The sequence below is a fragment of the Primulina eburnea genome, chromosome 10, assembly GCF_022965805.1.
Source record: "Primulina eburnea isolate SZY01 chromosome 10, ASM2296580v1, whole genome shotgun sequence".
Taxonomy (NCBI): Eukaryota; Viridiplantae; Streptophyta; class Magnoliopsida; order Lamiales; family Gesneriaceae; genus Primulina; species Primulina eburnea.
Genome location: NC_133110.1, coordinates 6,994,949 through 7,010,559, shown reverse-complemented (window position 1 = coordinate 7,010,559; position 15,611 = coordinate 6,994,949). Strand labels below are relative to the sequence as shown.

The 15,611-nt window shown below is 36.7% G+C and overlaps 1 protein-coding gene across 8 annotated transcripts; it reads left to right on the top strand.

The window, feature by feature from the left end:
* The first annotated feature begins 216 nt into the window (after positions 1-216).
* On the top strand, positions 217-14,700 carry LOC140802975 (uncharacterized). 8 transcript variants are annotated; one of them, XM_073158622.1, is made up of 11 exons: positions 232-330; positions 412-484; positions 1,884-1,990; positions 2,065-2,106; positions 10,459-10,552; positions 10,653-10,900; positions 12,029-12,187; positions 12,809-12,962; positions 13,299-13,438; positions 13,678-13,713; positions 13,881-14,700. In XM_073158622.1, the coding sequence occupies exons 5-11, from the start codon at positions 10,474-10,476 to the stop codon at positions 14,463-14,465; spliced, it is 1,401 nt and encodes a 466-aa protein (XP_073014723.1). In that variant the 5' UTR covers positions 232-330; positions 412-484; positions 1,884-1,990; positions 2,065-2,106; positions 10,459-10,473; the 3' UTR covers positions 14,466-14,700. The 8 variants fall into 8 exon arrangements, with proteins under 8 accessions (XP_073014718.1, XP_073014723.1, XP_073014720.1 ...); XM_073158619.1 differs by having other exon boundaries at positions 412-488; positions 1,880-1,990; XM_073158621.1 differs by lacking the exon at positions 2,065-2,106.
* Positions 14,701-15,611: the final 911 nt, after the last annotated feature.

Here is a 15,611-nt window from a genome sequence, read left to right as displayed (position 1 = left end):
GAACAATAAATTTTTTAAAGTTTATTTATTAAAAAGTAAAAACCCTATTCATATTCATATTTTTTTAAAAAAGAAATATACTGTTTTTTCCAAAAAAAAATTGATTTAAAAAATTATATAAAAAATATAAAATGCAAGATTACAATCCACCCCCCATGCAATTTCATTCGACCCCTTCAATTTCCCTTTATTTACTCATTTCGACTTTTAAGGTTTTTTTCCTAAACCTCAGCCCACACATAAGGTCCCACGTCCTCTTCTGGCTGAAACAACAGTTTCCCATATCCTCAACGGTTTTTTCCAATTTCTTTAATTTTTTTGCGAACATATGTGAGTGTATTCGAACCCGTTTGTTTTCTTACTTGAATTTTGTGAATATTTGCTTACATATATAAATTTTATTTTTTTCAGGTTTTTTTTTTTTTGGAAAAAGCTGCTATCTTGGAAGTGCAGCCAGCCAGCAGGTGGAAGGCAATATTACTTTGTAGGTCAGTTTTTGTTAGTAATTTTACTGGTATTTCTGGGTGCCGCTATTAGTTTTTAACGTATTTCTTTAACCGGGTTTTATTGAGTTTTATCATAAAAGAGTGGAGTTGAGGTAAAAATATTCTTAGAACTGTGTATTCCAACTATATGAATGGATATTTCATATTTGTACTTGTAATATTTTGTGTATGCATCTCCATAAACGTGTGTACTTGTAATACATATGCCAATTGACGTTGAGCACCAACGTGTAAAACTTACTGGAAGGAGCATGTTTCAATGAAGTTGTGGTTTTCTTTTATTTTTGAGTGATGGTAAGGATCTATTGCAAGTAAAAGAATTCCTTTTTTTTTCAAGAATTAAGATCTTGTCTATTGGATTCCTCGAAGAGTGGTGCAACTATGGTAACTTTGGCATTTGTAATTTATGCTCTGTGTATGCTTCGACCAAAATTTAGTTATGTTGTGTTTCATGAATTATATCATATATCGTCATCTTTTTGATGTGTAATGTTATGATGAAATGAAAGAAAAACTAAATTGGTATCAGCCTTGGGTTTTCTAATTTAGAATGTATCCTTTAGTAAATTTCAAACCTGCAATCTATGCCTTCATATACTTCTTTGTCCCCTGTTCATGATTACACGTCTCCTAGAACAACCTTGTTTTGTCAATTAAATGTATGAATCATAGTTATTGAAGTCACAATGCTAAGGTAATATGTGCCTTGGAAGGCCAGTCACAAGTGAAAACATGCACGTAGAGCGCACGAATGAATAATATTTCAAATTTTAGATGCATAGAGTAAATTATGTCTTACAACTTATGATATAAAATTTTCTGTCCATTCAATATGAAGAAATCAAATATTATCCAGCAAATATGAACGGCTGTAAAATCAAATTTCACATCAATTACGGAATGATTTACGATGCACCAAGATGCATGCTTTAGGCCCAATCAAACTCTTAGGAATTATCATCCAAAATGAGAAACTCTACGGTTGTACAAAATCATTCAAGGCATGGCATAAGGGGTTTGGTTAGAAATACGCTTCAATGAAGCGTGTCGACAACTAACATGCAGAAAATGCGACAATTTTCAATATATTCGCTTAAATGAAACGTGTTGACGACTAACATGCAGCAATAGCGACAAGTTTCAATATAAATTTCTCAAACCCTAACTTATCCCACTTTGTTTCTGTTTCCCCTTCCCTCTGCACCGCCTAGAAATTTTTCCATTGCACCGCCTAGAAACCTTCATCTTCAACAAACGTCTTTGCAATTCAAACCAAGTTATTCAATACCTGGAAACAAAAAAATGGATGAGAAAAAATGTATTCATTCAGTGTTACATTTTTCAATGCATTGAACAATTTTTTGTTGTTATAGGCAGATTGCTACATGGACAACTTCACTCAGATAGTGAATAGAAGTTAAATGCTAGAAAATTGATTTCAGCGCTAATTTGTTCCTTGCTTTACAGCACAAAGGCAAAATTTTGTAAGATCCATTCCTTTACATTTGTGTGCTGATATCTTGATTTATTATGTTTGATTCTCCAATTTTAATTGCAGATCAACAATCCAGTTATAGTGTTCTCATATTTCTAACTGGTGGTTTAGACTTCCTCTTTTATACTCTCTTTTGTTCTGACCAAATCTCAAGTATGATCTTTGAGGATTGTAGAGTTAATACGAGTCCCAATCACCTAATTGGTAATGGCTAGATCCTAGATCTATGATGTGTCAAGCCAATTAGTTTGTACTTTCACACTTTTTGTAGAATACAAAATTTAATGAACTAGTAAATGGGACATCAAAGTTGTGTTAATATTTTTATCCTCGTCATGTGCACTTACTAGAGATTTGAAAGCTGTGACAAATAACATTTTAAGCTCTAATGATGGGTTAAAGTCTGTTTTGGACCCATGACGACGGGATGAATTCCATCATTCCGACTCGTAAACAACGAGGCTAAATAAGTGTGTTAGACCCATCGTGAAGGAGACAGTATTTGTCAATTCACTCTTTTAGCGGGCATGGTCAGTACTTATGGTACAGTCGTGTTGACATGATTATGAGTTTAGGGACCACAAGTATGATAAGTATATGCTCAGATTCGCTTTGTTTAGACTTTGGTCCCATATATTTTTGACAAATGGAGGAATGGAATTAGAGGTTTGGAGCTCGAGGATTAAGAAGTTGGGATTGAGAAATCGGTCCATATTTGAATAGAAATTATGTTTAAATATCTGAGATGCATAATAGGATTCCTTTATATGTTCTTGGAGAAATGTAATGAATACTGTTTTGACTTCGTAATTTTATTTAGTTGAATTCCTGGTTAAGCAACATTCTAATCCTACACAATAAATTATTTTTCTATTCATTTCCTCTGTTCTGTTTTGTTTATATGACCGCATTCATTTTTCTGCCAGAGAGAGACTCTGCTTCTGCAAATAATTTGTTTTTTGGGTTTAGATTTAGGTTTGAAATCCCGATTTTAGTTGTTTCTGCTAAGGAATCAAAATCTAAGAGCTTGGCGATCAATAGGATCGGTGATGAAGCCAGTTGCCTCTATCATTTGGGATTCCTGTAGTGACTGTGTGTTAGGGGTATTCAAAAACCGAACCAAACTCTAAAACCAAATCAGAACGCATGGTTTGGATTCCCAGTCAGTCGCAAGTTGGATTGATTTTAAACAAAACCGAAAAAATGGTTTGGTTCAAATTATGGATAAAAAAAACCTAACCAAACCAATTTACATGAATATAAAAAATTATGTAATAAAGTTTGTTAATCTAGTGTGAGAAAATCCCCTTCAGGCTCATGCCAACCAACCAAAAATTTTTTCGTAGAAAAAATAAAGATTATCGTTCTAATAAAAGATCAAAGTTTTGGATGGTTCTCACAATCCCATTTGTATATAGAATTTGGCCGAAAAGGCATCAGAAAGGTTGGAGTTTTTACCTTCTCGGGACTCCATGGACCAAGAACTTCATCTATTAAATGGTCAATACCGATTTACTCTGCGCTGTCCGTTAAGCTGCCATTTTCGTATGTTGAAGAAGAAAATCGACAAATTGAATAGGGAATCATATGTGGTCTGAATAAGATCAGCAGAAAACACAATGGATAGGGTGTCGATCAAGGTCGAAGAACCTCCCAAGGGATGTAACTGAAGTCCTAAGAGATGGACTTTGAAAGCAAAGGACAGCAACGGAAATTGGAGAAATCTATCTTTTCTTAGGGACAGTAAAGGCTACTAGAAGGCGGCTATCGCTCTATGAAAGTCCATGAATACCTTCTTGAAAAAGTCAAATTTTTATTCCCAACGACAAAGGAACGAGCATTTTCGGAGGTCCCCTTCTTTAACTCGTACAGTTCTTTAGGAAGCCCCTTAAAGCCATTAATAGAGACCATTAAGAACCATAGAAGGATAGCTATTTTTCTTGGATTTAAAAATATTTTAATTGATTTTAAATATGTCTTCTCTTATTAGTGAGTTTTGTCATAGTCGAATATAAATATAACGACAACCCTAAAAGTTTAGGTTTTTTATAAGTTGTAAAATTATTTTTTTTTTTTGATCAGAAACTAATATATATTAGATTAATAATGTTAAAAGATTACAATACGAGTGGATGAGCCATCCACGAATTCGAAAACAACCCATAAATGTAACTTGTTCAACAAAAAATATAACACCAATCCCTAATCAAATCGGATAATAGGTATGTCCGAAACTTTGGTACGCAAACTGTCCACGTCGCCACCCTGAATCTTATCTTCTCCCAAACGTCATCTCTTGATTCTTCTTTGTCACTGAATAATCTGTTGTTGCGCTCCAACCAAATCGACCAAAAAACACAGTGAACGATTATGTACCAGAAGTCTTTGAATCCCTTTCCTGTGAGAAATTCATTATCCAAAATGAACATATCTCTTGACGATTCTGGAAATGTCCACTCGAAACCCAAATGTTGCACTACCTTGTTCCAGACACTCGTCGTGAATGAACAGTGAAGCAAAATATGATCCTGATCTTCCTCGTGTTTCTTGCATAAGTAGCACCAATGTGGGTTCAAAACATGATCCGGCCGTCTCCTCTGAATGCTGTCACAAGTTTGCAGTTTTCCCAAAGCTACTATCCAGGAGAATACCTTAACTTTTTGTGGGATAGGAACTTTCCATATGTTGTAATAGTAGGGAAAGAAGGGGTGTGTAGTACTCTGAAAAAATGATGAGTATAAAGAACTGACAGAGAAAACACCAGATGAATCTCCTAACCAAACCCTGACATCCCCCGAACCCACACTCAAAGATACTGACTCTAAAACCCCTAAAAGATCAGTGAACTCACCCAACTCGACATCATTCAACCCTCTCCTGAACCTAATATCCCATGATATGACCGAATTACCTAGAGTACTGGACACCGTGAAGAACTGAGAGATAGGTTTGTCTCTTACAGTAGATAATGAATAAATGTGAGGATAAACAACTTTGAAGGACAATAAACCCACCCACCTATCCTCCCAGAACCTAATGAGATTCCCCCCCTTAAGCACCGTACTAATCAGTGTTTGACAAGTCGAGTAGGACCGAGAGATAAACTTCCAAGGGCTTTTAAAGGTCGTGTTCCTTGCGACCCTTAAGTCCCAGCCATTACTGTGAAATCCGTAAATGCTACCGACTACTGTTTTCCAAAGAGAGTTATCTTCCACAGCGCCTCTCCACCACCATTTCCCTAACAGTGCTATGTTCCTCAGTCGAATACTGCCCAATCCTAATCCCCCCTTGTCTAACGGTTTACACACCTGATTCCAATTGACAACATGGTACTGCGATTCTCCATCGGCTCCATCCCATAGGAAATTCCTCATCAATGCTTCCAATTGTTTTGCCACTTTGTTTGGGACCTTGAAAATTGACATGAAGTAAGTAGGCAGTGAACTAAGGACTGCTTTGATCAAAGTCAGTCGGCCTCCTCTTGATAAATAGGCTTTTTTCCAACTTGCTAGTTTGGTTGACATCTTGGAAATCACCGGAGCCCAAAACTCCAGCTTCGTTGGATTCCCACCCAACGGTAAGCCGAGGTATTTTATTGGCCAATTTTCTTTCTTGCAACCAATGGCTGATGCTAAACTGTCAATCTCATCGTCCAAACGATTGATTCCAAGCAGAAAACTCTTTTCTAAGTTGATTTTAAGTCCGGATTTAGAGCAAAATAGTTTGATAAGATCGACAACCGCAAGCATGTGTCTGTCAGTTTGAACTAAGAAGAGTGTGTCATCTGCAAATTGAATGTGCGAAACTTCCTTTTTGTCTTTCCCCACCACGAGCCCTCTAACATCATTACCCGTCCTTGCCTTATCCATCAATCTCCCCAGCCCATCTATCACTAAATTGAACAGAAAAGGTGATAGTGGATCGCTTTGTCTAAGACCCCTTTGTCCCTTGAACCTACCCCTTGGTCTGCCATTAATGAAAACCGAGTAAGAAACGTTACTGACACAACCCTTCATCCACTTCCTCCACTTATCCCCGAAGCCCTTCTTCTCGAGTACGAAGTCTAAAAACCTCCAATCCACATTGTCATAAGCCTTTTCCAAATCGATCTTCAAAACCCACCCTTTTTTCTTTTTTCTTCTATACTCTTCCACCACCTCATTAGCAATAAGACAACAGTCAATTATCTGTCTACCTCGAATGAATTCACATTGATTTTCTGAGACTGTTTTGGATAAAATTTTTGTCAATCTTCTCGTCAATACCTTAGCCAGTATTTTGTACAAGCTAGTAATTAGGCTAATTGGTCGAAAATCTTTTAGCTTCGTTGCTTCTTGTCTCTTAGGGATGAGACAAATGTACGTTTCGTTCGTCAAACCATTAACGATGCCATCTGAGAAGAAATCAGCGAACACTTTTGAAAGGTCATCTTTTATTGTGTCCCAATTGGATTGATAGAATGCTAAAGTGAAACCGTCAGGCCCCGGCGCTTTGGAGCCATCACAATCCATCACCGCACCTTTAATCTCCTCCTCCGTGAATGGCAGCTCCAATTGGTCAGCATCAGCAGTAGTTATTGGCGCCCAATCCACCCCATCAAGTCCCGAACCATCCCCTGTCGATGATTTGTACAGATTTGTGAAAAACTAATTATTGCATTTTGAATTTGAGCTTCATCAGAAAGGAGAGTCCCATCTTCCAATTCAACCTTATCTATCACTGCTTTGTTCTTTCTGTTTTGCAATAACGAATGAAAAAACTTAGAATTTTGGTCCCCATCTTGCATCCATTTCACTTTGGCTTTCTGACTTTCCATTTGTTGCTTTCGAATGATCAATGTTTCCAACTCACAACGAGCTTCCCGTCGCTGCTGATTTAGGTAAATTGTCCAGTTACCTTCCGTTTCTTGTGCATCTAGATGTTTCAATTTATTACGCAGCTCTGATATTTTAACATGTACGTCCCCAAAGACGTCCCGATTCCATGCTGTAACTTCCTTCTTAATGTTTTTAAGCCTTAGCATGAATTTGTACCCTTCCCAGCCATGGATCGTTTCACTAAGCCACCACGTAGGTAGAGATTCTTTAAAGTTCCTATGCGTCAACCAAACGTTCTCAAATCTAAATGGAGTTGGACCCCATTTTGACTTTGTTGTGTCCAATAAAATCGGGTAATGATCCGATGTAAGTCTTGGGAGAACCGTCTGTCGGAAAGTGGGGTATAATTCCTTCCACCCCTCGGAGAATAGGTACCTGTCAAGTCTACAACAAATCGGATTATCCCTGAAATTTGACCAAGTGTACCTAGCATTTAAAAGAGGTGGATCTTGAAGGCCCAGCTCCTGTATCAGATTATCAAAGCATTGCATACTAGTGGTGTATGAGTTGCTGTTTAACTTTTCACTCAGATTCCTGACAACGTTGAAATCTCCACCAACACACCATCTGTCACCACAGATCGAATACAAACCAGCTAGTTCATCCCATAGCAAATCCCTAGTCCTTGATTTACATGGACCGTACATAGCAGTAAACCACCAAACCAACTCGTCTTTCCAATGAATTTGTATCGAGACAGAAAAGTTCCCAACTAAATTGTCACAAACTCGGACCACTCTAGGATCCCACATCACCAAAATTCCTCCTGATCTACCTTCCGCTGGCAAAGAAACCCAATCCACGAATCTTGATTTCCATAAACTGGCTACAAAACGACGATCAACTGAAATTCTCTTTGTTTCTAACACCACTGCAATATCCGGGTTCTCCTTGCGAATGATTGAACGTACTAATTCCCTCTTCCTCGATGAACCTCCTCTCCTGATATTCCAGGAAACTATCTTCATAAACAACGTTTTGATCCCTTCAAGGTCGAACCTTTCTCATAGTTTATACTGCACTTCAATCTGCCAAGCTCTCTGATTAATTTGCCCGAGGACTTACTCAGCTCAATGTCTCCTTTCTCGACTTGGCCACCCTCCTGTAAATTCTCACTATCAATGTTGTCATTCTTCCTTTCATTCCCTAAGAGAGCATATCCCTCGATCCCAGACTTGTCAATGACTGAAGATTGCCCCCCTCCTAAGAACCCACTAGACAACCCCAAGGCATTGAAAGAACAAGGGAAAAGATAATTTAACGCGAAGGAATGATTAAGAGTTGAAGATTGAAAACAGGAAAGTACCTTATCCACTAAAGGATTAGTATTTTCGAGGATAGTAGCTTTTTTAGGAGTCACGATTACCTCGTTTTCTTCGAACAAAGCCTGTAGATCCACTTCGATTGCTTCGTTACTGAGCAAAGTTTCCGTATGCGAAGATATGTGGCTGTCTGCATCCGTTGAATCAAAGCCATCATCCAGAAAATCTTCATCTGAGTCCTCTAGTGGAAAATCATCAACATCATTCTGATGAAACTCCCCTGAGTTAATCGGTTGTTCAATGTCCAGCACTTCTGTGTTCTTCGAATCGCCAATATATATGGATTCCAGAACCTCCTCAGTATCTTTGTCATCTGAATTGCTGCACACCTGAATTCCTCTTTCCGATAGTGACTGAACTGGAGAGATTTTGAAATCCTCAATTGGTTTAGGGGAGATACGTTGCAGTATTTTTGCCACCTTCGTAGCCTTCGATTTATCTGCAGGCAAATCATAATCTTTACTGGTCGAGTGGCTGCATTCCGGCAAATCTTCATTCATAACCTTTAGACTTTTGGATGGCGCCCGTAATTCCTCATTGATCCCATTTAATTTAAACTTCCCCCTGCCTGCTACTGTCCTCATACCTTTGACCAAAACTTTGGCATAGGTCTGTTTCTGAGTTGTCTCGTAAGCCTTAAAATCAAATGTGTCGACGCTAATTTCGAGTTCCAGTTTGTCGTTGTTCAGTAAAATCGTCAATCTGTTATTAATAAAGCCATCATTCTTACCAATTACCCTTATCTTAGCAGCACTCAATTCAGTGAAACACCTTGTATCTTCACTGATTTCCATTAGCCCCCCACACTGATCCCCTATTGCTTTGAAACTTTCTTCCGTCCATAGATTCCAAGGTAACCCGTAAATCTTTATCCAGCTCTTGTAACACCTGAGTACCGAATCCACTGAATTGATGTTTGGGCTCCACTCCTCGAAGTTTAATACCACTCCGCCATTGAAGAATCCTCTTTTCAAATCTCGAAAGAACGTCAACTCCTTCGGAGAAGCAGGCCACCATACCGCTTTATTAGCTTGAAAAATCTGTAAATGGACCTTCCTCTTAACATCTTGTCCTAGTAGCATTTCCACTTGCTCCCACGAGGTGTTTACTTTTTCCTTAGAGACAATAAGAGCTTCATTCCAATTTCTCTCCGGTATCCTTCTGATATATGCATCCCTAACATTGCTCGAATGTTGACAGTAAGGCCGATCAATTATCTTGAGTGGCTGTTGAATGCTCGGAAATTCTCTCCTCTGAGGTTGCCTAGTCAATAGATTAATGAGGATATCAGAAATCCTTATCCATCCTTGAGAGTTATACCCGCTTGGCACTATAATACTCTTTTTTTTCCCCATGTTACTAAATCTTGAAATTTCTAAGAATCGGCCTCTTCTATTGGCAATCCTTTGGGCGACAATTGTTGCATTTGTGCCCCGAAGTCGGTTAAAATCCCATCTAGACTGAGGATTAATAATAACATTTTTGATAACTGAGCTTAACCAGCGTGCCTCTTCTCGTTCCAAATCCAACACATAGCTAGCATTCCTCGTTCTTTCAGTCCACCTCAGCGAAGTTCCCCCATTAACCAGCTTAAGTAAGAACAACTTGTACTCAATCTTTATCTCTTGCTCTTTGCCCGATGACATCGTTACGGAACGAAGAAAACCCCAAGGCGTGAGACCGTATAGATCGGCGTTGTAATATATCATAACATTAAAAGCAGTGAAAATTAAAATTTCTAGCCCACGATAAAATTGAATGTTCACTCAATTTCTATTAACTGTCAATTCCTACTTTTTAAAAATTAAAATTCATGCATTAATTCGCTATGAAATTCAAAAGTTGAAATTAATCATCCAAACTCGATCAACTGAACCAAACCGAAATTCATGGCTTGGTTTGGTTTGGCTATGAATAATTCATGGTTTGCTTTGATTTAGAATTTGTAAAACCGATTAAATATGGTTTTATTCGAATTTTCATCTAAACGCAAACCGAACCAAACCGTTGAACATCCCTACATGCCGTTACAATATAGATTATTTATTTACCCTTTGTTCTTCCCTTGTTCTATTTTTATTGGCATTATTAGTTGCTTGAACTTTTAAACTACTTCTTAGCTTTGGGTTGAGATGCTACAGTTTCAGCTCCATCCTATTTGTTATTACATTAAAGGACATGATCTCTTTTCCATCTTCACCCGCAAACAAAGTTTTCTCCTGCTTCTCTTCGGTTTAATTTTATGCTTTCTATTGCAGGCATTTCTAGGTGTAATGGCTGATGACATTTTAGATGAGAAATTGTTGATGGAGAAACTGTCTAAACTAAACAGTTCTCAACAAAGCATTGAAAGTATCCTTTCTTTTGAGACAATGACCATTTTTGTGTAGAGTGTGATAATTTAGATACATAATATACCGTGGTTTTCTTTCATCATCCAATCACTAATCAGCTTTATCTCGGTGGTGTGTTTTTCACCGCAAAAAGGCCCAGCAAGTTGTTGAAATATGGGATAGATTATTTAAATCTGCACAACAGGAGCAACTGGTTTCCTTTTTATATTTAGCTAATGATGTGCTACAAAATAGCAGGCGTAAGGGCAGTGAATTTGTGAGTGAGTACTTGAAGGTCCTTCCATCGGCTCTCAAGTTCGTTCATGAAACTGGCAACGAAAACTGCAGAAAAGCCGCATCTAGATTGGTACTTTTCTTTTTGCTTGCTTACTCGATCTATCATCATTTTACTCTTTTCTCGTGCTCGTGTATGCATGGCTTGCTTTATCGTGAATCGTGATAGTATAAACTGTTATGCTGTTTTTGGTATCCTACACAAATGTTCACGCCTTTCAGCTCTATATGTTTTGATGAGGATTGATTCTTGTCTTTGGATTCTCTGTATCAAGTAGATTAAGATCAAATTCCTATGATTTATACGACACTAAAAAGTCCAAATTTTAACTTGAACCAATAGAACCAAGCCTCTTAAAAGTAAGCACAGTTCTTGCTCATCCCGGGTAGCTTCTTTATCCAGGCGTGGGTTTACATGGAGCTAATCTGGTAATATTAATTTTCAATACACAACTAATATTAAATGATAATTTTTTTTACTAAAAAAATGGGGATGTTATTTTTTGAAACTTCAGTAGCTTTTGTTTTTGGAAAATTAATAAAACCAAATTAAGACAAAGTAAGAGATGTGACAGAAATAACGGACTCAAAACTACAACCATGCTAGGGAGGAATGCCTGTGTTAAAAAAAACCTGGAAAAATACCCTGGCCAATGAAAAACTAACTTAACATCCTGTCTAGTTTACGAGCCCAGGTGAATTAGCCCTGGTCTTAGCATATCTGGTTGTTACCACTGGGTTTTCTGAGTTCGGTTTATGCCACTTGTTATAGGAACTCTGAACGGTGAGTGGGAGTGTATACCTTGTATTTACTTTCTTTGTTCTACCCATGTGGCAGAAGATAAGTTACATTATGTCTACAAAGAATGGAATTTGAATGCCATCAAAGAAAATTCTCGATAACTATGTTTTTTATTTGTGTATTGAGTGTGAACTTCTATAAATATAGTTAATCATTTCGGCCTTTTTTATTTGGTGTTATCCGACAGACAACAGTTTATCATATTTGTGAAACCATAGAACCTCTGATCATAATTCTAAGATGGAGTTGTGGTCCACTAACTATTTTTTGAATGCTTCACTTTTATGGAACTCTATGCTTTTCATAATCATAGTCTATGTCCCTTTCCTTTTATCAATCACCCTTTAGTTTGATCTTATCTTCTTGGCTACTGACATCTGGGCATGCTCTTTACCGTAGGTGGACATATGGGAAGAAAGGAAAGTATTTGGATCGAGGGTTCAAAATCTTAAAAATGAAATGCTGGGAAATAATCTGTCTGCAGTCCACAGTGGAAATCTTTCTCCTGATATTAGCACTGGAACCAATTCTAATCCTATCAAGGTTGTGAAAAGAGATGTAAGTATAATTCCATCTAGTCGCGAGCCAAATGTCATTTTGTTTGTGGTTTTTTGTCCTTTGTTATGTGAATAGGGATGAAAACAACCTGGGATCCAAGCCAAAATTTTACCTGCCTCGAAAGAACTAAGCTAAAAATTAGTTTGGTGCTAAGCCTGGTCCGGTTAGAGTGAAAAAAATCCCACCATGTAAAAACTAAAAACCCATCTTGACATGGTGCCCAGCCCAATACCCTACCCTATATGTATATTTTAAAATTTTGTGACCTTTTAAATATATAGAAAGAAAGGAATTTTGTCAATTTAGACAAACGAGTGTTTTTTGTTACCAAAATATACACAATTTTTTAACAAGGTTTAGAATAGTTTATTTTCATCACTACTACGTACATGGGTCTGTCCAACTTACCCAAGTATGAAACAAACTTGTCCTATTATATATGCCTAGATTGGTTAATGCTCGAAAATCCTCCTGATTAACAATCAGACTCAACCAAGCTGGGCTTAATTGGTCCAGTTTTCATCTGATTGATAACGGTATTTTGGCTTTACGGTTTTCAACTTTCGTATCTATATGTTGGTCTTTTTCTTACTAGTGTCTTCCCCCTTTTGTGGATTCCAGAAATCGGCTGTTGGAGGCTTGCCAAGAAAACTCTTGACCAATTTCCAGCGGGTACAAGAAGAAGAAGTCCATGAAGAAACCACCTTAAACATTTGTGGAAATGTTGTTTCTAGCATTCAAGAAATATTGGATTTTGCAGGTGCTTCTTCTCAAGGTATGATTTGAACGAGTTTCCGTTAGATTTACTTTATGTTGAAAATGGACTACTGGTGAGTTTTGATACGGAATCATTTTTTTTTAAAACAGCACACTTTTTAAATAAGAAAACAAATGTTTTATTAGCAAAAGTTCTTTTTCTTTTTATTCAAACGCAATATATGCCTTGCTTCAAACTTCTAAAAAGCACTGTAATTCCATTGGTTCAGCAATCGCACGCTATACGTGTGATAGCTTCTGTTTTTTGATTTAATCGTGTGGTTGTTCTTTAGCTTAAGACACTCATTCCTTAACCTGTAAACCTCAAATATTGATCTTTTAACTTTGTCTTTAGGTAACCTGCAGGGTTCTGACATAGTGGATTACATACAGAAACAAGAGAACATCCTTCAGCAGTGCATTAGCCAGCTTGAGAGCTCCGCGGCGATCAGAGTTACTCTAATTTCTCAGCTGAAAAAAGCTCTCCAGGATCAAGTATGGTCTTATTTCTCGAAAATCCTTTGCGTACAATGAAGTTAGTTATGTGGGATTTGGTTGTGTTGTACCATTGGACTAGTGTTTTAGTTATCATTTGTGTAATAGGCATAAATTCTTATTATTTAGGTTAGTGTCTCAATTTCTCGTAAAAACGCTAAATTAATCTAAGAGAGAGATAATCACAGTCTACGTATCTTTGGCCTTCGGTTGTTAAATTCTGAGACTTTTTTTTGCAGGAGTTCAAGCTGGATCTGCTTCAAAATGAGTTACATGTAATATCTCTCTCGCTCTCTCTCACACACATAGCAATGCACACGCAAGAAGCGTGAATTGATATTTGATATGATCTTGATTGATATTTATTCTCTGTGTATTTTTTGTTCACTTTATTCTAGACTATGTGCACTTTTCGTGCATTAACTGTTCTCGTGACATGCAGGTTGCTCAGAGCCAGATCGAGAAAGCAGAAAATATAAGCCTGAAGCTAACATCGTCCCCAACTGTTCGAACAACGAATCAACCTATAGTTGAAACAGGATTTCCAACAGTGAAAAATTGGGTCGGGCCTCCGTTTTCCAACAAAGAGGAGAGCAAGAAGGCAACAGCTGCTGCTCTAGCTGCACAACTTACCTCCATATCATCTTCTGCGCAGATGCTTACTTCCATTCTCTCATCTCTTGTAGCAGAAGAGGCGGCATCAAAGAGCAGTGGCTTGAAATGGTCCAAGCTAGAATCACCATCACCACCTTTTTCTAGCTTGAACAATGCCGAGGTAGTTAGTTCTACCTATTTTCCTCAATTGATCCCATCACAAGCTCCGTTTTGCCCACCACTTGGTAGCTCTTATAACCATGGTTTGAGCAACCAACTGCCGCCTCCCACTATGGTACATTCTGGGCCTGGCTCATCACCACAGCAAACCAGCCAGCAGCCACAATTTCAGCAGCATCAGCAACCTGGAAGTGGTGGACATTTTGGATCCTACGAGCACCAGCCATCGATCCATCCTGTACAGAAACAGTGACATTTTTGTATACTACTATGATAGTTACTGACGGAGTAGGGATTTTTTATGATGTTTTTGTTTCATATTCATTTATACCGGGTATGATAGGGTTCTTTCTAACCAGAAATGCGGATAATGCAAACTAACCAGAAATGTGGAGAATGCAAACTACAAGTAGAAGAGTATCTAACCATAGGTAGAACTTGGCCAAGGTTCCAATTTGATTTAGTTGATATGTTCCCTTTTGCCCATTCATTTAGGAGTTCTATTGTTCATATTTTTTCTACTAACTTAACAAAATGCACGTATGTTGCACGTGCATGAACGTTGCATGTTTATCGCACGTAAAATACACGAAAGAATCTTAAAAAAAAAAACAGTGTTAAAAATGATGTTATTTTAATATTTATTGATATACTGTGTTTGTTCTATTTTATAAATCTATAATAAGTATATCTATTTTCATAATAAAATTATTGAAATCATATTAATTATTATGTGTTGCATGTTATATGCATCCTTTTCTTAATATTAGTAAACATATGCACATGATGTATATTCGTAAATTAATTTTTTTATATCTAAAATACAATTATAAATAATAAATTTTTATGTGAAATATAATGAGATTATATCAATTTTTATTAAACGTTATGTTTTTTAAATCACTAAAAATATTATTGTTTCGCTTAGATGTCGTAATGTCATCTATTTTTAAACTCGAAATCATACATAGCTATTTGTGAAATAACATTTGGGAAGTGTACCATAAAGTAAATCATTACTATATTCTTAAATGTTGAATGCATGGAGTATTATTTTATATAATTACTTAATAAAATTATTAAAGTATGATTAATAATTTAAAATTATTGTAATTACTTATTAAGTATGATTAATAATTTAAAATAAAATTGAAAATATTTCACATTTAGTAACCTATTCATTATATATTTATTATTGAACATTTAATACATTACACATATACTTACATGATATTATTATTTCTTTTCTGACAAATACATTTTACCATGATTTTACTAAATTTAGCATACAACTCTGTTTATATATATATATTTCAATATAAGTAATTAAATTATCATTTAAATATACATATTTCATTCGATTAATTGATTAAGACTTTGGTTGGAGTATAAAGAAAGG

What these genes read in the sequence shown, in the direction of transcription:
- LOC140802975 (XM_073158617.1), top strand. An exon ending in GTGGAAGGCAATATTACTTT is followed by an intron (nt 485 to 10,458) that starts GTAGGTCAGTTT and finishes TTTCTATTGCAG; the next exon opens with GCATTTCTAGGTGTAATGGC. An exon ending in TGCTTCAAAATGAGTTACAT is followed by an intron (nt 13,714 to 13,880) that starts GTAATATCTCTC and finishes CGTGACATGCAG; the next exon opens with GTTGCTCAGAGCCAGATCGA.